This window comes from Saccopteryx bilineata, chromosome 2 (assembly GCF_036850765.1).
Source record: "Saccopteryx bilineata isolate mSacBil1 chromosome 2, mSacBil1_pri_phased_curated, whole genome shotgun sequence".
Classification (NCBI taxonomy): domain Eukaryota; kingdom Metazoa; phylum Chordata; class Mammalia; order Chiroptera; family Emballonuridae; genus Saccopteryx; species Saccopteryx bilineata.
In genome coordinates, this window is record NC_089491.1 from 218,522,975 (window position 1) to 218,543,795 (window position 20,821).

General features: G+C 44.9%; 1 protein-coding gene across 7 annotated transcripts in view; it reads right to left on the reverse strand.

Annotated features, from left to right (window-relative positions):
* PCNT (pericentrin) overlaps positions 1 to 20,821 on the reverse strand; it is a 112,695-nt gene that overhangs the window by 9,809 nt on the left and 82,065 nt on the right. For 2 of the 7 annotated variants that reach the window (XM_066259130.1, XM_066259132.1), the window contains 10 exons: positions 20,059 to 20,751; positions 17,870 to 18,078; positions 16,949 to 17,051; positions 15,421 to 15,594; positions 8,101 to 8,220; positions 6,202 to 6,434; positions 4,989 to 5,065; positions 3,443 to 3,608; positions 1,163 to 1,210; positions 418 to 545 (listed from right to left, as the gene is read on the reverse strand). In XM_066259130.1, coding sequence (XP_066115227.1) covers positions 418 to 545; positions 1,163 to 1,210; positions 3,443 to 3,608; positions 4,989 to 5,065; positions 6,202 to 6,434; positions 8,101 to 8,220; positions 15,421 to 15,594; positions 16,949 to 17,051; positions 17,870 to 18,078; positions 20,059 to 20,751 — 1,951 coding nt within the window. Of the gene's footprint in view, positions 1 to 417; positions 546 to 1,162; positions 1,338 to 3,442; positions 3,609 to 4,988; positions 5,066 to 6,201; positions 6,435 to 8,100; positions 8,221 to 15,420; positions 15,595 to 16,948; positions 17,052 to 17,869; positions 18,079 to 20,058; positions 20,752 to 20,821 lie in introns of those variants that run through there. The other 5 variants (XM_066259135.1, XM_066259133.1, XM_066259136.1 and 2 more) reach the window with 4 other exon arrangements.

A 20,821-nucleotide genomic window follows, 5' to 3' on the forward strand; every position in this document is an offset into this window, starting at 1 on the left:
CCAAAAGGCTCAGCTAGTGATTAAGTCAATCTGATCCCAACACTTCTTAAGTACACTGTTCATCTGATATTGTTAATAGTAACTATTAGGCCTGACCTGTGGTGGCACAGTGGATAAAGCGTCGACCTGGAAATGCTGAGGTCGCCGGTTCGAAACCCTGGGCTTGCCTGGTCAAGGCACATATGGGAGTTGATGCTTCCAGCTCCTCCCCCCTTCTCTCTCTCTGTCTCTCCTCTCTCTGTCTCTCCCTCTCCTCTCTAAAATGAATAAATAAATAAAATTAAAAATAATAATAGTAACTATTAGGACAAATTAACAACAATCACTAAGCTGAATGCTAGCGATCTTTTGTACATTTTTTACATTCCTAGGGTACATTTACATTATTTAAAACTATAGTTAGAGAAGGACTTTTACCTGGTGTTGCACCCTCTAGTCTTTGCTGGATCATTTCTAAATGGTGAATATATTCTGTCAAGGAATGTTCTGGATCTTGAGAAGCAATCAGGAATCCTTCTGGTCTTGAATTTAGGGACTGACTGGATCTTCATACAAACAAAAAAAAGAGTTGAATGCAACAGATGGTAAATGCAGTGAGTACATAGACAAGTGGTGCTGGGTCTTCTGACTGAACATTCTATGGGAAATGAGGTAAACCAGATGGCCTTTTCCTTTGTATCTTTACCACAAAAGAAAAAAGGTTTTTTAAAAAAGTAGTACATAAGCTTTAAAAACTAACCTCTGCCTGACCAGGTGGTGGTGCAGTGGACGGAGCATTGGCTTGGGACTCTGAGGACCCAGGTTTGAGACCCTGAGAGATCACCAACTTTAGCACAGGGTCACCAGCTTGAGCGTGGGATCATAAACATGACCCCATGGTCGCTGGCTTGAGCCCAAAGGTCGCTGGCTTGAAGCCCAAGATCGCTGTCTTAAGCAAAGGGTCACTGGCTCAGCTGGAGCCTCCTGGTCAAGGCACATATGAGAAGCAATCAATGAACAACTAAAATGAAGAACTACTAGTTCATGTTTCTCATCTCTCTCCCTTCCTATCCGTCCCTGTTTGTCCCTCTCTTGCTCACTTAAAACAAAACACCTTACTTATCTAAAGGTCCTATCTAACCCTTACTTACAGTGAAAGCAGTCTGAAAGCACCACTTCTCACCTTTCCTTCCTGCGTGGGGAGGCTTTTGGCACAGGGTCCCTGGTGTGGCTGGAAGACACATCCCTGGTTGGTGAGGATTTGCTGGTTTCAGGGGGAGGGATTCACTGGTTTCAGGTAAGAACTCAATGGTTATTGGTGGAGTCAGCTGTTGCCGTGGCACTGGGAATCCTTCTCTCTATATAATGTCTCAGAGTTACAATGAGTAAAACTATTATATTTTATTCACTAAATTTGTGGTTTATGTATCTGCACCCCTCAGACTCACACCTCTGTGCCCTATTGAAGTAGTATGTCAGCACACCTTCTTCCTGGTCTCCCATTGGGACGAGGGAGCTCTACTGTGTCATCCCTCATGTTCTCTTCAGGGCAGGCACATGTCTTATTTACTCATTTCCACAGACCAGAGGCCTTTGGTCACCATTTATTCTCTCAGTAAGTATTAACAACCTGGGCACTGGGGTGCCACTGCCACCGAGCAGAATCTCTGCCATTGCCAAACAGAACAGGCTCCCAGGACCTCAAGAACTCACACTGATGTGCTCCCTGCCTTGCTCTGGGACCCAGCTAAAACCAAACTTTCAAAATACATCTCTTTTCAGAACCACATACGTACACTGGTGGGACATAGTTAGCAGAGGTGATCAGAGCTAGATGTGCCTGATGCTGTGTGTATTGTTTCTCCTGTCAGCATGGTTATACTAGAGTTCATTAATCATAAAATGCAGCTTGTAGAGAGATGTCATCATCAATACGAGGAACAGAACCAAGAAGAAAATGACAGTGTTTCATCCCCTGGTAGCCTGACAGCACAGGGCATGATGTTTTGCTTTGATAAGAGTCGAGCATGCTCATTTGATTTTTCTTTTTTTTAAGAGCAAGAAGAAGGCAGAAGGAGGGGGGAGAGAGAAAAGGAGAGAGAAAGAAACATCGATTTGCTGTTCCAAATATCTATGCATTCATTGGTTGACTCTTACATGTGCCTCAAATGGGGATTGAACCTGCAACCCTGGTATATTGGGACAATGCTCTAACTGAACCAATGGGTCAGGGCGAGCATGTTCATTTAGAACAGGGGAAAGCACACCCATAGAAGAGAGGACACACATACATGATTTATTTTTTAAAGTGAGATAGAGACAGACAGAAAGGGAGAGAAATGAGAAGCAGCAATTCTTCGTTGCAGCACTTTAGTTGTTCACTGATTGCTTTCTCACACGTGCCTTAATGGGGATGGTGGGAGCTGCAGCCAAGCCAGTGACCCCTTGCTCAAACCAGTAACCTTGGGTTCAAGCCAGTGACCTTGGATTTCAAGTGACCTTTGGGCTGAAGCCAGTGACCATGGGGTCATGTCTAGGATCCCACACTCAAGCCAGCAACCCACACTCAATATTGCAAGCCTGCGCTCAGCCAGATGAGCCTGCGCTCAAGCCAGTGACCTCAGGGTTTCAAACCTGGGTCCTCTGTATCCCAGTTCGATGCTCTAGCCACTGCACCACTGCCTGGTCAGGCTGATTCTTAATGTGTATATGTGCAAATACCCACTAAGATACAAACTGAATTATTCTATATACTTTAAGAGTATGTTCCAAATATTGGAAAGGTAACAGCTGAAACAAATGACTCATAATCTAGAATCCCTCATTCCATCATTTGAATAGGGTTTACATGGTTCAATCTGAAGAAATGGAAATGGGGATCCCATTCTTCATAAGTAACACCTGAGTGGGAAACCTCATGGTCAGAAAAGTGGGGTGTAAATTGTGACAAAGGTAACTAAGATTCACCACATCCTCTTATGATAGGTACAACCATATGATGATATTTAAACACAGGGCTTCAGAATGTAACAAGTATATTCACTCAATCATGGCTCAAACCATCAGTCATTAGGGAAACTTTTTTCACTTTAATTTTTAAACTAAATTATACATTCTATAATCTAACTACAAATCCACTTAATTAAAAGGTTTTTTCCTAAATAATTTCTTTAATATTGTCACTGTAACATCTCGATTGCAATGTGAGAAGTATAAAGATGAAATCCCACAGAAAAAAGATTGAGCCTTGCATATTTGCATATGTGGTCTGTGTGCAGGGGGATTCCGAGGCACACATAACCTCCCCCCACACACACACACACACATCCATAGAAACCTGCTTAAGGACACTGCCACACATGGCCCCTTGTCTCTGCAGTCTGAGCCTCTACTGATGACTACAACCCAGGTCCTATCTAACCCTTACTTACAGTGAAAGCAGTCTGAAAGCACCACTTCTCACCTTTCCTTCCTGCGTGGGGAGGCTTTTGGCACAGGGTCCCTGGTGTGGCTGGGAGACACATCCCTGGTTGGTGAGGATTTGCTGGTTTCAGGGGGGGATTCACTGGTTTCGGGTAAGAACTCAATGGTTACTGGTGGAGTCAGCTGTTGCCGTGGCACTGGGAATCCTTCCCCCAGAATTATTCAACAACAAAGAGATAAGAAAAAATGACAAATACATTTTAGTAGGAAGGCCAATCTACCAAAATTTAAAGCTTTTAAGAGTCTGCATAGCAATTTCAAAACATTTTTAAAGTACCCAAGTTATAAAAGTTATATTTCAAAAAGCTCTGGAAGAAAGCTGAGTTTAATCGCCTTATAACATGACCTCTGGCATCTGTATGGGAAACAGCCCTGGAGAAGCGTTTGTACCTGATGGAGCCAGCAAAGCACTAGGATATAGCCCGGGGTGTGGGTCTCCTCCACCCAGCTGAGTGGGCTCAGGAGGCAGGGACCAGATGTGCCTGGAAGAAGGCAGACTTTTCTGAAGGCTGACCAGGCATTTTGATTTCAAGAAGTAACAATCAGCACATGAAAATTAAAGCTGGCTGACTGGTACCAATTTCCACCATCCTCCAGGCCCTGCATCCCTGAGAGGGAAGAGGTTCTCTACCAATGTTTCTCCAGGGCAGTGGGCTGTCAAAGGCCTGCACTTGTCCCGAGAGTGGGGGTAGCAGCAGAGAACCCCAGACAAAAACCATGACTGAGAAAGTAAGCAATACTCTCTCAGTGCAAAGCTTCAGCAGTCTGAAGAAATCTACCTTATTATGGAGATTAAAAACTATATTTTTATTAAAAACGTTATTAGTTAATATATTTAATCACTTTTATATTTTCAATCATTATGCTCCTCTGAACCACTTTTACTCATTAACATCAACTATATGAAGCGCAGTTCTATTTGTGCTTGTTCCCAACATAAAAACCATTTTTCTTCAAAAGTCATTTTGCGCCTGACCTGTGGTGGCGCAGTGGATAAAGCGTCAACCTGGAAACACTGAGGTTGCCAGTTCAAAACCCTGGCTTGCCTGGTCAAGGCACATATGGGAGTTGGTGCTTCCTGCTCCTCCCACTTCTCTCTCTCTCTCTTTCTCTCTCTCTCCACCCCTAAAATGAATAAATAAGTAAAAATTAAAAAAAAAAAGTCATTTTGCTTCTGCCAACTGCACTGACTGAATTTACCTACTTCTTTTGACTTTCTTAATTTATTTTTTTTAATAGAGGGAGGGGAAGAAAGAAATATTGATTTGTTGTTCCACCCACCCATACATTCATTGGTTGATTCTTGTATGAGCCCTGACTGGGGATCAAACCCGCAACTGTGGCGTGTCGGGACCATGCTCTAATCAACTGAGCTACCCAGCCAGGGCCTTGAATTTACCCCTTTCTTACTGAGCTTCATTACATTCCCACCAAGGCCTGAAAACAACTGGATTAAATTAGGAAATGCTACAGCAAGTGGAAAACAAGTTTGCAAAGGCACAGTTAAGGGGTCCCTGCAGGCCCACCTGGACGGGGCACTCGGCCTCGCACCAAAGCTCCTTTCCGATTTTCTTCTTGCCATTTCTTAACCAAAAAACGTAATCTAAAAAAAAAAGACATCAAACATTAAAAACTAGAGCAAAACAGCAGTGAAAAAAGCAGTGAGAATTTAAAAGTGACCAACGCTGGAAGGGCTTTGGCTACCAACCTCCCCAGGGCAGTAGGTAGGTGTAGGTCCTGCACAGCCCACAGGGTAGCTACCTCCACGCCTGCCCACAGATCCCCTTTCCCACCCACTCCCAGCACTGCCCATCCCAGTCCACCCTCAGCAGAGGCCCTGCCATTGCCCCACCCCGGCGCCACCCACTTCTAGTCACTACCCCACCCCGAGCATGCCCACTCCTAGACACCAAGCTTGGGGTCTCCCAGACTCCAGTTGAAAAGCAGTCTGCAACACCCTGCTCCCTTTTGCTACTAAGGTCACAAACCAGTGAGTGGGTGTTGGGGTGACAAGAGTTAAGCAGTGCAGGGTCTCCTAGGCCCAGTCCCATAGCAGTGGGACAAACATTTTTAGAAATTCAGCAAAATTTTAAATGTTTGAAATGATCAAAATTCCCAATACCAGGGAGTCACATCCCTGCTCCAGCAATGACATCCTGTGTACATAGTGGCTAGAGAGTGAGCAATGTCTGTAGCTGGAAGGCAGGCAGGGCTAGGCCAGGTGGATAAACAGGGAAGGGTGGGGGTGGAGGCAACCCTGCATGCATCCAGCAGTGGGCTCTTCCTCCCCTCCCCCACCCACAGGCAAAGACTGGAAGTGCCGGCGCCATCAATGGCCACAACCCTGGGTGGATCGCGAATGTATTCCTATGCACCTGGCCCCTCTTATGTAACATAAATTCAACTAAAATATAGGAAATTTGAAGAAGTAAAATGTAGTTTCAAATTTCATCAGACAATTCTGTCATCAGAAGCAATTCTGGCAAGAGACCCATTCTGCCCATAAGGGGCAAGGTGTTGTTTTGGGATAAAAAGGCACTCTTAGATCTTTTCCTTTTAGAAGTTGACAATTTTGAACATCATGATTTTCTAAAGACAAGTGCCATCTATATTTTAAGGCCTCAAGTGTCATTCATCTTAAAAAATATAATTGTACAGTGTCAGAAACAAAAATCACCGAAAGCCACTGCAACACGCTTCCCACCTGTGAAGACAGCGGTGACACATGCCTCCCGTTACCTTGAAATTGCAACCACCACCCTAACAGCGGTTCGGAACCTGGTGAAAGGCCGGGATGTGGTGATTTTCTTATCTACTTTGGAAGGAAACACTCCTAAATGAGCGATCATGGAGAGTGTTTCTTGTTCAGAGTCCTGAAATCCACCAATCAACAGTAAAAGATACTTCTTTTGATAAATCAGAGCTTTTCTAAAGCTCTCTGCTCTCAAATAACGCAGGTACAGTTTTTCAATCTAAAAAAAATTGTAAAACTTAATCAGAAACAAAAACATCTTGCTGACAAATCTGTAAAACACATTTGCACTATTGTGCTTTATTTATTTTATTTGACAGAGAGTCAGAGAGAGGGACAGATAGGAACAGACAGGAACAGAAAGAGATGAGAAACATCAATCATCAGTTTTTCATTGCGACACCTTAATTGTTCATTGATTGCTTTCTCATATGTGCCTTGACCGTGGGGCTGCAGCAGACCGAGTAACCCCTTGCTCAAGCCAGCGACCTTGGGTCCAAGCTGGTGAGCCTTGCTCAAACTAGGTGAGCCTGCGCTCAAGCTGGCGACCTCGGGGTTCTGAACCTGCGTCCTCCACATCACAGTCCGACGCTCTATCCACTGTGCCACCGCCTGGTCAGGCGCACTATTGTGCTTTAAAAAGAACCAGACCACCTTCTCCTCAGTAAATTATCACAAAAGTCAGCCCTGCACACCTGTAACAGGAAGCAACTTGTTGTTGAAAGTTTAGTCTTGTTTATTAGACAAAACGTAGGCCACATGTCCTCTTTTACAGCATCAATGCAGTCCCTGCAAAAAGGCACCGTGAATCTGACCACTAAGTTAGACCAAACTGGGCAGGGTAGGGCATTTCATCATGGGTTCAAGGACATTTTGGGGTGGGGAGGGCCATGGGAAACCCTGAAAGTATACACAGAGGTTGGTGCCCATATCCTAATACTTATTATTCCTTCCGGAGAGGGCCCATCAGTTTTTGTGGTCAAAAATGGTGAACTGCTGAACTGCTGGTCAGTGGTGACAAGTATGTGAACTGCTGGTATGTGGTCAAAAACGGTGACAAGTGAACTGCTGGTCTAGGACTTTTTTTCAGGCCACAGAGACTAATGACTCAAAGCATCTCACGTTTCTCCCCTACTCATGAGCACAGAAATGTGATGTCTGTACAAAGCTAGACCACTAGAACCAGCATGTGGTCTTCTTACTGTGAACAGGCACATTTGCTGGCAATGATGCCCAGCCAGAGGAGGACCTCGCAGCCATGAACTGCTTTTACTAGGTAACAAACCAGGATTTTTTAAAAGCACCCTTTGGGAAGGTGGGGGATGAATAGGCAGAGCATGGAGGATGTTTAAGGCAGTGAAACTGAACTGTATCATACTGTAATGATGAACATGTCATTACACATTTGTCCAAACCCACAGAATGTACACCTCCAGGAGTTAGCCTGCTGTAAACTGTGGACTGTGGGTGATGATGTTATCAATGCAGGTTCACCGACTCTAACAGATGTGCTATCCAATGGAGATGTTGACAGTGGGGGAGGCTGAGCATGGGGGCAGGGGTGTATGAGAACTCTCTGCACCTTCCCCTCAACTTTCCTGTGAAGGTAAACTGCTCTAAACATATAAAGTTTTTGTTTTGTTTTGTTTTAAGATTTTATTTATTCATTAGAGAGAGAGAGAGAGAGAGAGAGAGAGAGAAGGGGGAAAGAGCAGAAAGCATCAACTCTCATATGTGCCTTGACCAGGCAAGCCCAGGGTTTTGAACCGGCAATCTCAGCATTTCCAGGTTGACGCTTTATCCACTGCGCCACCACAGATCAGGCTTATCAAGTTTTAAAAACAAAACAAACCAGCACCCCCATGCCACCACAGGTATGGTCTCACCTTGACACTGCCAGTGTTTGCTTCCTCCCTGGAAGTTGGCACTGGCAGTTCTGGGTCTGGAAGTCCTGGTGAGCTCTGCAGCACCGTTCTATCCCGCCTCCAGGCTGACCCGTCCGACCTCTGCAACAACCGCAGACAGTGCATCTACAGAGCTGTTCTCATGTAAAAACACCTTGAGAAAAATGACCCCTCCTGACCTTAATTCTAGGGAGAAGGTCATGTCCAAATACCTCATTCCTTCCCTGGCTGTTCCCCAGGAAACAAGGGCTACACCTGTGTCTCCCTTCAGTATATTTTTGGTGGTGCTCAAGTTATTATGGGACATTATTATCCAGATAATTAACACTTACAGGAAGATTATTACATGCCTTTATCTGAAGTACGCTTTCATTAAAGGTACATTTTTATTTAAAAAAATAAACTAAATATTTGTGAAGTAATTCCAAATTCAAAGCTTTAAACCTATTAAAAACCCTCATATTCTCTGGTGTTAAAAATGCTAACTGCAGGAAGATGAAAATATCTAGTTCCACTCTAGCAATATCAAATCACACTGGAAACCTGAGCAGGGCCTCCAGGAGCCATTCACACAGAGGGACGAGCACCCCCAGAAGTTCCAACAGGGAATATGCTAACAGATGAAGAAGGATTCCACAGTGAAGGGAACAAAGGGGCACCCACAACAACCAGTACCCACCTGTCACTGAGGGAAGAGATTTTTTTTTAATTTATTAGAGATAGAACAGGAGAAAAGAGAAAGAGAGAGGAAGGAGAGAGATGAGAAACATCAACTCATAATTGTTTCACTTTAGTTGTTCATTGACTGCTTCTCATATGTGCCATGACCAGGGGGCTCAAGCCAAGCCAGTGACCCCCTTGCTCAAGCCAGCGACCTTTGGGCTCAAACCAGTGACCTTGGGACCAGGTTGATGACCCTGTGCTCAAATCAGTGACCCCAAGCTCAAGCTGGCAACCTCGGTGTCCCAGGTCAATGCTCTAGGTCACTGCACCACCACTGGTCAGGTCAAAAAAGATCTTGAACCACTCCCAGAGCCATGTAGTAAGTGGCTTCCATCCAGCAATCTGGAAGAGGAACCAAATGCAGCCTGTCATCTCGCCTGACCACTGCAGGGCAGGGCTGAGGACGGGCCTGTGAGAGGGTGACCCCGAGAGGGGCTCCCACATGCCCGATGAGGCAGGAAAGACTGGTGGGTTTCCTGGTTCTAAAACACAGCTAGGCTGTTCCTAGAAAAAAATGCTCTAGGAACACTGGACATAAAGGAGAATAGTTCACCATTTGCTCTCAGTCTACCCTTGATTTTCTCATCAAGAATACTCAGTTCCTCCAGAATAAGCATGAATATAGTAAAATGTAAAAATGATGGAACATATAATGCTTGAGGTTCCAATAGCAAACTGTTGCAATTTGGTCTTTAAATTCAGAAACACCAGGGCGGGAAAAGTGAATATTCAGTTCCTAGTTTCTTTGTTAACTTTCATAAAGGAGACCAGCATTCTGCTGGTGACTGCGTTTTAGTCCACACAGACCCAATGGGGTGCCCTAAACCTTGAAACATGTACTGAGCAAGTACCAGAGAAGCAGACAGGGCAGTGCAGTGACACAAATGGCAGCTCTTGTCAAAGTTAAAACATGGAGGCTTTATAGCTTCTCCCATCAGAGAATGTAAGTTGTGGGTCTGCTTGATGAGCCTGTGCTCAAATCAGTGACCCCAACTCCACAGGTATCAAAGTCCCTTCCATCTTTACCTAACAGAGCTTCCAAACTGAAAAATCCACAGTCCTCATTAGAGATGTCAACACTCCCATCAGCAACTCACAAGCAGGAAGGAGCTCACTTGGGTCACAGAAGACTTGAACCTCACCAACCAACTGGATCTACAGGACACCCCACCCAACACCAGAAACCTCAAGCCAGTCACTAAAAACCTTCCAAAAAAGGAAACACTAGGCTTAGATGGTTTCACTTTTGAATTTTAAAAAAATTTATTTTTTCAGACAGACTTTATTCATTTTAGATAAGGAAGAGAGAGAGAAAGATTGAGAGAGAAGAAAGAAAGAGGGAAAGAGCAGGAAATATCAACTCCCATATGTGCCTTGACCAGGAAAGCCCAGGGCTTTGAACCCGTGACCTCAGTGTTCCAGGTCAACAGTTCATCCACCGCACCACCACAGACCAGCCCTCACTAATGAATTTTAACAAACACTTAAAGGAAGAAATAAATACCAGCTCTATATAATCTCTTTCAGAAAATAAAATAGAAAAAGAGCACATTCCAACTCATTTTATGAGGTCAAAACCCAAAAGACAAAGTATAAAAAATTCCACATTACTATCCCTCATGATCCCAGATACAAAAATGCTCAACAAAATATTAGCAAATCAAATCAGGCAACATATAAAAAATAATATGTCATGAAGTGGTGTTTTCCCTGGGACAAGGTAGGGTCAGCATTCAAAATCAATGTGATGCACCATACTAACAGACTAACAAGAAAATCACATCATCATATCAACAGATGCAGGAAAGCACAACAAATTTCAACATCCATTCACAACAAACAGTCTAAGCAAACTAGGGACAGAAGGAAACTTCTTCAAACTGACAACGGCATCCACAAAAGTATGTGCACTGTCCCTCATGGGGAGACTGAGGCTTCACTCGATGGAACCAGGTGAGGCTGTGCTCCTCACCACACTGCCCAACAGTGTCCTGGGAGTTTTGGCCAAGAGACAAGAAAAAGAAATCAAAGTACTCAAATCAGAAAGAAGGAATAAAACTTCCTGTTCTGTAGAAAACCCCAGAAAAAGGCTCATAGGGCTGAAGCGAGGCTACTGAGGTTGCGAGTCACTGGTCAACCTACAAACATCAATCATGTTTCCATACACAAGCCATGAACAACAAGGAAACAAAGTGCTTGTAAAGCACCCTCCACAACAGCCTCCTAAAAAGTGAAACCTAACAAAATGTTTATAGGATATGCATGCTGACAGCTACATTTAGGAAAGAAATTTTTAAAAATCTAAATACATGGAGAAACAGGCCAAAATCAGGGATGGGAAGGGTCGTGTACTTACAAGCTTATATAACAATTATACTATCTAATTTGAGAACACTTTTATCACCTTCCCCCAAAAAACCCTGTTCCATTAGCACTCTCCAACCCCCTCCCCATGCCCAACAACCACTAATCTATTTTCTATTGCAATAGTTTTGCTTCCCCTGAACATTTTACAGAAATGGAATCATACAATATGTGGTCTTTTGTGCCCGGCTTCTTACACCTCTAACAACATTTCAAAGGCTTCCCCACACTGTACAATGTGTATCAGTCCTTTGTTGGAGGAAAGCCAAAGCACCAAGTGACTTTCTGTTCCCATCCCAAGGAAGTGAAGGTCAAGACCAACCATACATGACTGAAGGCAGTCGCGCCCACAAAAGGCTCAAGGTCGCAATGCTTGGCCCTGCTGGAGCTGTCTGCAGGTCAGGAATCAGACAGCAGATGGTGTGGTGTTATGTCTCAGAAAGGGCAAGAGCAATCTAATCAGTTTTGCAAAACTAAATAATAAAATTATACACTGTATTGTTTGTTAGTTTCTCATGCATGATGTCATGTTTCTGCTTAATAAATTGGATAACTGATCTCTAAGGCACCTCAATCCTGGAGAGATTGGGGTCCTCCACTTGCAGTATTGTTGCTGCCTCATTCCTTTACTGCTCCTCTTCATGAAACCGTGGATACAACAACAGTCCTTTACTCCTTTTTACTGCTGAATAATATTCCATTTATGGGTAGACCATATATTATTTATCCGTTCATCCATTAGTGGACATTTGGCTTATTTCTACTTTTGAGCTATGATGGCTAATGATGATGGGAAAAATCTGTGTACAAGTTTTTATGTGGACATATATTTTCACTTTTTCCAGGTAATTTCCTAGAAGTAGAATTGCTAGATAAGATAGCAACTCTATTCTGAGGAACAGACACACAGGTTCCCAAAGTGGCTATGCCTCTTTATCTTCCTAGTTTTCTTCCTATTGATCTATAGATTTAAAACAATCCCAATCAAAATAGCCAACAAGATTCTAAAGTTTATATTGAAAGACAGAGAAACTAGAGTAGCCAAATAATTTGAAAAAGAAGAAAAAATTAGAGCATTCACACTACCTGATATGAAGACATGATAGCTAAAGATAGCTGGTAAAGGACAGAAATATAGACCAGCAGAAGAGAAGGGAGAGTCCAGACACATATACACAAATACTGTTTACTGGTTTTTGTCACAGGCACAAAGACAATTCAAGAAGAAAGAGCAATCTTTTCAACAAGTGTGGCAATGTGGCAGAATAACGGGATATCAACACGCATAAAAATAACCATCCACCTATTTCTCAGGCCATAAACAAAAATGAACTCAAAGCAAATTAAATTCAAAATAGAAAGTAAAACTATAAAACTCTTAGTATGATCCATAAAAGAACAAATTGATAAACAGGACTTCATTTAAATTAAAAAAAAAAAATCTTTTCAGGCCCTGGCCAGTTGGCTCTATGGTAGAGTGTCGGCCTGGAATGTGAAATGTGGAAGTACCAGGTTCAATTCCCGGCCAGGCCACATAGGAGAAGCACCCATCTGCTTCTCCACCCTTCCCCCCTTCTTTTCTGTCTCTCTCTTCCCCTCCTGCCAAGGCTCCATGGAGCAAAGTTGGCCTGGGTGCTGAGAACGGCTCCCTCTCCCGGCTTCCACCTCAGGCTCTAGAATGGCTCCAGTTGCAACAGAGCAATGGCCCAGATGAGCAGAGCATCGCCCCCTGGTGGGCATGGCAGGTGGATCCCGGTCGGGTGCATGTGTGAGTCTTTCTGCCTCCCCGCTTCTCACTTCAATAAAAATACCAAAACCACAAGAAGAAACTTTTTTTTTTTTCCTATGTTCTCTTTCACAGGTTCCAGATAGGGGTTTGGGGGGTTGGGAATAAGAGGAGGGGGGCTTGTGCAGAGCCTGGCACCCAGACCCTGCAGGAAACGCTGAAGCCAAGGCAGGACAGGGCAGGAACTTCCTGCAAGAAAATTGGGGTTGGACTTCCTGAAAACCGGTGTAAGAGCCAATGCCAGCTGAGAAAGGCCTGACGGAGGAGGGACTAGAGAACACAGTGAAGGGAGGGGCCCCTGGCCAGCAGGGGAGGAGAAAGAGAAGGTAGTAGATGGCAAATAAGAAACAGGTTTTTGCGAAGGGAGAGGAGGAGGCCCTCAGAGGAAAGAGAGGTCCGCAGAGGGACCAGAGAAAAGTCCCAAGAGAGGGAGAAAGAGAGAGAAAGAGTGAGGGAGAGAGGCGCCCCCGGGGGTCAGGCAGGAGGGAAAGAGAGTTGGGAGTCCACGGAGAAGGAAAGATTAGGAGTGGAGGTTTTAGGTGAGGTTTCTCTGGCCAGAAAAAGGCCTGCGCGGTGGAACAGGCAGCACAGAGATTAAGGACAGGTGCACAAATAATTAGAGACCGTGAATGTAAGAGATCTCCAATCAGTTCCCAGCTTTTTTGGCTATAGTTAAATTGGTGAGGGTGTTAACACCGAAAGTCCCTTCAGGAGGCTAATTGAGTGGGTTCTGTGGCCTGGCCACAGCGGAGAAGAAGAACAGTTTCTTCTTCCTTAGGGAGGGAGACTCCCGCGCCCCAACAGCCGCACTCAGTTCTCGGAGTGGTCAGACCTGAGCATTAGCGTCCTAAAAACTCAATGTCCAGCCACGATGAAAGTGGATGTGCTTGGGGAGGTCTCCACAAGCACATGCTCACTCGGACGGAAAAGAGTTCCCTGACGTAGCTACGGTTTCAGAGGAAAGAACTGAGAGGAAAGCTGGAGGCAGGGGACTTACTGCACCGTGCTTCGAAGTGGGTGGAAGTCAGAGATCCTGGTACTTTCTCCTGGTTCTTTCTCGGAGGGGAGGAGAAAGGAGCGGTCCTTGTGGACTTCTAACTCCTTCCGAGTTTTCAGCACCAAATGTAAGGTATTTTTCCCCGCCGAGAAGGAAGGAACGGGCCAGAGCCGCAAAGTGTGGAATAATAAACGGCTTTATTGAGTACAGAGCGCACATCCCGCCCGGCAAGAAAGATGGAGGCTAGGGAAGTTGCCAAGAAGAAACTTTTTAAGTTAAAAAAGTTTTGTTTTGCAAAGAATATTATACAGAGAAGGAAACAACACAGATGGGGAAAAAATTAGCGAGTAACTGCAATGCTCATATTGTGCAGCCATCTGTACAACACTGCTGTATCGTTAATACAGAAGTTAAACATAAACTCATTGTAAGATGCAGCAATACCATCCTTAGGCATTTACACAGAGAAATGAAACTTCTGTCCACACACAGCCCTGTTTATGGGAACATCATTCGTAACAGAAACTGGAAACAACCCACATATCACCTAGGAGGTGTCCATGCCCTGAAAGCAGCTTGGCAACAAGGAGGAACAAGCTATTGAGACGACACCCATCATATGTGCCATGAAGTAAGTGAAGAGCCTTCAAAGGTTACACGCTCTAGTTCCAGCTTACACAACAGCTAGAGAAATAAAACCACAGGGCAGGGGGCAGTCAGAACCTGGGTCTATACACACGTGAAAGCTCAAGCGACATCACACCAACAAGGGGCAGATTCTCCCATATGTAAATTAAAAAACAATTTGCAAAAACTTTTTATTGTAAAAACAGTAAAGCGACCTGTGGTGGCGCAGTGGATAAAGTGTCAACCTGGAACTCTGAGGTCGCCGGTTCAAAACCCTGGGCTTGCCTGGTCAAGGCACATATGGGAGTTGATGCTTCCTGCTCCTCCCTCCCCCTTCTCTCTCTCTCTCTTTCTCTCTCTAAAAATTAATAAAAAAAAAGAAAAAAAAAACAGTAAAGCAAATCACAAACAAAAAAACAGCCTAAAATATAAAAGGAAAAAAACAAAAAAATTATGCATTCAAAAAAAGTATCTACACAAATCAGAAAAATCATACATTATTTTAATTAGGTAAAAATAAAGTTCTAATTTCATCACATTATTTACTATAATTTTAGTCAAAATTTACTTTCATGAACATGTGTCAAACACCATCTTGTGGCAAAGGCCATGTGTGTGTGACAATGTGTGTGCCTGTGTCTCTGTACACAAAGCAGATGATTCACTAACATAAGAGACTCTGGCCGTCAGAAAGGAGCCCAGAGCAGCTAACTGGGAAGAAATGACATGGTGCCCTGCCAGCCAGTCAGGAGAGAAGCACAGCTCACTTCACCCCGCCCAGCCGCCAGGAGCACAGAGAACTTACACCGACTGTGCAGCCCTTCAGCAGGTGGTGCCGGAGAGTCTTCTCCAGCCGGGAAGTGGCCCTGCACAGCTCCGCCTTCTCCTGGGTCACAGAGCTGAGGGCTTTGGTAAGAGAGGCATTTTCTCTCAGCAGCACATCCATCAGCTGGACCTGTACCTCTGCTGTCATTTTTTTCTTGAGAAGAAGAAAGCAAAAATAAATGTACAGGGTTTTTTGTGAAAAGGTATGCACACTGTTATAATTTCTATTGTTGGTTATTTTCAGATATTATCATTTTTAACGCTTTTGGGGTTCCGTAAGAAGTTTGTGTGGCTGGGAGAGTTGTCCACCTACAAGACAGAAAACAATGAAAGTTTCCAAATCACATTCCTTTCCAATCCTCTATGAAACAGACTTGGCACAAACCAGGCTGGAAGAACAAAGCAGGCTCATCACAGATACAATGCTCTTGGCTACTGGTTACACCAATAGCACCCAGGGTAACCACGGGACAGTATGTGTCCATCCCCGAGGTCGATGAGTAAGTCCCTTAAAACAGACTCATTATTCCCATAACCAGAGAAACCTTTCAGCCTGTGGAGGGCGAGGGGCAGTGAGGAAGGCATGGGATGGGGTCCAATAGCAGAGAGAGCAAGGATGCACCGCAACCACTGCTGACTATGCTCAATGAGTAGGACAGAGGGAGGATGGGTCAGAAGATGAGTAGATCAGAGAGTGAGTGGATCAGAACGTTAGAGGGTCAACAGTGCTCACAACATGCATGCTGCTTTCAGATTAACATCATGATTTCATAATTATCAGAGAATATGTATCAGAAATTCCTATCAGTGACTTCAAATGCCTTCAAATGCCTTCAGATGAAGAGTGCAGTGTTCCCCCAGTGGCCCCCAGGATCCAAATTGTCCAGGCTCTCAACACAAGTACACAAGGAGCAGGCTGGGCTGGAGCACAACAAAAAATCCATGCTCACTAGAGGACAACCAGGCCAGGAGGCACCAGAAAAAACGTGTGTGAGTGCCTGACCCCTCCCAAAAGCATAAAGGAGACACTTGCCTATTCACCCAGACTGCAAACTTCAAACCAGAGAAGGAGGCAATAAAGGAAGAATAGCCAGTCACAATAAAAAAGAAACCAGAGCTCTGGCCAGTTAGCTCAGTGGTAAGAGTGTCAGCTCAGTGTGTGGAAGTCCCGGGTTCGATTTCCAGTCACGGCACACAGGAGAAGCACCCATCTGCTTCTCCACCCTTCCCCCTCTCCACTTCTATCTCTCTCTTCCCCTCCCGCAGTCAAGGCTCCATGGCTTCCACCTCAGGCACTAAAATGGCTCTGGCTGCAATGGAGAATGGCCCCAGATCTCAGTCAGGCGCATGAGAAATTCTGTCTCTCTGCCTCCCCACTTCTCACTTAAAAAAATTCCAAAAAAACCCAAAAAACCTCTCTCTATATAATAATAATAATAATAAAATAAACCAGGCCCTGGATGCCAGAGGAGCCACTTGTCTCTCACCTGGAGGAGATGGGTTCTCACCTGGGAGAAGCTAGATGTGCTCAGCTTTGACTTGAGTTCCTCTAACATCTGCAGTAAAGAGGTCACTGCTTTCTCATTTGATGATGTCCAATCATTAATTGTCCTTCAAAAAGAAACATTTAAAAGGTTCATACAGATCCCAACTGAACATTAGCCAGTGCCACACAGAACACTGCACTGAAGATGAGCATATGAGAGACAGAGGTCAGGAAGGACCTCATGCTGACTACTGTCAACATGCTTGTCAAGTACTTCCTCAAGTTGTGTTCTGTCCACAAAGGTGGCCACCAGGAGCCCCTCTAGTGGTGGTGGCAGCTGTGAGGCAGAACAGCCCTGCCCAGGGGTGGCCAGTCTGCAGCTCAGAAACCTCCGGCCACTAACCAGAGGCTCCGTCACTGCATCTGCATCCTGGTGCAGCTTTCTGCTGGGATCGTGTTGGTTATTAGCATAGTATCATACACAAATTTTTGCTGCTCTAAAAATTAAACCCAACTATAGACAGCTTAGTTTCCGTGCACATAAAAAATGGCAAATGTCAACATTAATTGTTCTGTTCAAACAAAACTCCTCAGTCTTGACTCCTCAACCATGAGGCACACTCTGGCCATGTGAGTAGCAGCCCCAGAGCCATGGGTGAGGCAGACAGCTTGGCAGCTTGATGGGGGCTGGTCTCAGGCCCAGACCCTCCGGATGGTGAACAATTACAAAGGTATGTGGGGAGAACCAATCTAAAAAAAATTTGGATTTTTCTGTCATATTAGAATGCAGGAGTGTGGCCCCTAACTCATCCAACTATGTGGGACAAGAAACAGAGTAAGCTCCATTAAAACATGGGCTTCAAATCATAGACATGCCCATGGTTTCAGAACTGTTCCTCATGTGAGACCGTCACATAGAACTCACTGGTTCTCCATGACTGACCTGTCTACAGTCTGGTTGATGAAGCTGGTCAGCAGCCCTGCTACACAGAGCAGCTGCTGTCGAACTGTCTCCAGGCCCTGCTGCTGCTCCTGGAGATGCTCTGACGTTTGGGACAGGTGCGTCACCTCCCTGGCCTCCAGCTCCCTTGTCTTCCGCTGAAGCTGCTTGATTTTGTGCTCATGGCGCTGGCGCTGCAGTTCTAACTCTCTCTATTGTCAATGCAAAGCAGAAAAATCCATCACACACATACCAGAAGCCTAGCCCTGCACCACGGGGCTCTGTCAGCGTTGGATCTAGGGGGTGGGCTGCCCTGCACACCACTCCCAACAGGACCCCATGCTTTCTCAACATGACACAGGGTCAGGAGAGCCCCTGCCTCAGAGACAGAACAATCCTACCAGAGTCTCAGGGCAGATGTATTGTGGTTATTTCTGAGAATAGCTAGGCTTTCATAGTCCCAACTATTTCATGGTGGACTAATACCTAAAAGATCAAGCCAGTCATTTCCATTGTGCATTTTAAAAAACTTATTAATTTCACAAAATGCAAAAGTAGATATTGTGAAGGTATTTTTTATAAGTGTTTTAAAAAATATTTTTAAAGAAGTCAAAGTAAATGTTAATCCATTAGGAAACCCAGAATTTCCTCAGAAATGAAGGCTTTTGGTTGACATTAAATGTATCTGAAATCAAGGCCCACCCAAAATAAGAGGGAACATTTCCCAGCCCATTCTGTGAGGCCCAATCATCCTGATATCCAAACCAAAAATACCACAGGGAAATAAAATTGCAAACCAACGTCCCTTATGAACATAGATGCAAAATCCTTAGCAAAATACAAGAACACTGAATCCAGAACCATATAAAAAGAATTATAGTCTGACTAGGCAGTGGTGCAGTGGATAGAGCATCATACTGGGACATGGAGGACCCAGGTTCAAAATTCCGAGGTTGCCGGCTTAAGCATGGGCTCACCAGCTTGAGTGCGGGGTTGCTGGCTTAAGCATGGGATCATAGACATGACCCATAGTTGCTGGCTTGAGCAAGGGGTCACTTGCTCTGCTGTAGCCCCCTGGTCAAGGCACATATGAGAAAGCAATCAATGAACAACTAAGGAACCGCAAAGAAGAATGGATGCTTCTCATCTCTCTCCCTTCCTGTCTGTCCCTCTCTGTGTCTCCGTCACACACACACAAAAATTACACACTAAAATCAAGTGAGATTCGTCCCAAGAAATGCACAGCTTGACGTGTGAAAATCAATGTAACACACCATATAGCAATAAAGTACAAAAACAGATCTAAGACACTGAAAAAGCAAATCCAATACTCTCATGATTAAAATAATAAAGATTAAAAAAATTAACAGAATTTCCTTGGACAAAGGGCATTTCAAAAAATCCCACAGCTCCCATCGTACTTAAAGGTGAAAGACTGACTGCTTGCTCTACACTCAGGAACAAGGCACAATGTCCTCTCACTGCACTGTAAGTTCTGGCCAGGGCAGTGAGGCAGGAAGAGGAAATAAAGACACCAGATGGAAAAGCAGGAAACAAAACTATCCCTATATGCAGATGACACGATCTTGTACGTAGAAAATCCCAAAGACTCCATTAGAAAATACTGGAACTAATGAAAAAGTATGGGTAGGTGGAGGTACCCAAGATCAACATGCAACACTCAACTGGACTGCTGTATACCAGTAATGAACAGTCTGAAGTACAACTAAGAAAAAAGATAACTCAAAAATAAATTAAACAAAAAAGTACAAAGCTTATCATCTGAAAATTACAAAACATAAATTAAGGACTTCTTAAATAAATGAAGACCTTTCAATTTCACAAGTGGGAAAACTAAACAAGGTTAAGGTGACAACACTCCTCAAAGCGATCTATAGTGTCAGTGCAATCCCGTTAAAATCCCAGCAGCTTTTTCTATAGAAACAAAGAAGCCAATCTTCCAATGCGTGTGGAACTGCCAGGTCCCTTCCATCCAAATAACCGTGGAAAAGAGCACAGTAAAAGGATGTGCACTTTCTGACTTCCAACCCAGCCCCAGAACTGGAGTCGTCAGTACTTCAGTACAGGCCAGCAGAGCAGAAGGGACCAGGACAAACCCCCCATCCTGTGGGTCGTCCTAACCCTAACAACTTGACTGCTAAGTGCTGACATTGGCCCAGGGCGGATCTCACCAGTTTCTCCTTGTCTCTCTGCCACTTCTTCCACTTGTCCGTGTCTGCCCGGCTCTGCCTCGTCTCCACTCTTCTCCTCGTGTCCTGGAGTCCTTCTTGCTCTGCCAGCCTCGCATTTAACTGCTCTAACTCTGCCTGAGGCCATGTGGGCTTCTCCCACTCCCTGTCCCGATCACAATCACAGCTCAGCTCTGGATTGGGGGTCTGCAGGGCCTGCAGGGTGGACCTCAGCCTGGCACTCACCTCCTTCTCCCTCTCAAGCTCTGCACAGCGCCTCTGCACCTCTGCCTCCAGCTGCTGCTGGGCTTGCACAGCATGCTGCTGCACCTTCTCCAGCGCTGCCTGCAACTCCGCCACCCGGCTCGTTTCATCCTTTAGCTTCCGCAGCAGAACATGGTGTTCCTGTGTCTCCTGGTGAGCACAGTCATCCTGTGCCCGACGGCTCAGCTGCTCCGTCAGCACTCGCTCATGCTGCAAGGCCTCAGACAGTTCCTGCGAGTGGCTCTGCGCAGCCTCCAGGTCCCAGTGTAGCCTGGAGAGCCGGCTTCGCTCCTGTGCCAACAGCGCCTCACAGCGCGAGGACTCAATCTGCAGTTCCTTCTGAAGATTGTCCTTTGCTGCCTGCTCATGTTTTAGTGCTACACAGAGACGATTATTCTGGGCATATTGCTTCTCCAAAGATATTCTTAACTCCTGGATCAAGGAAATATCAGATGGAAAAATTAAATCAGGGGGAAAGTATCGAAACAGTTTTTTTGCTAAA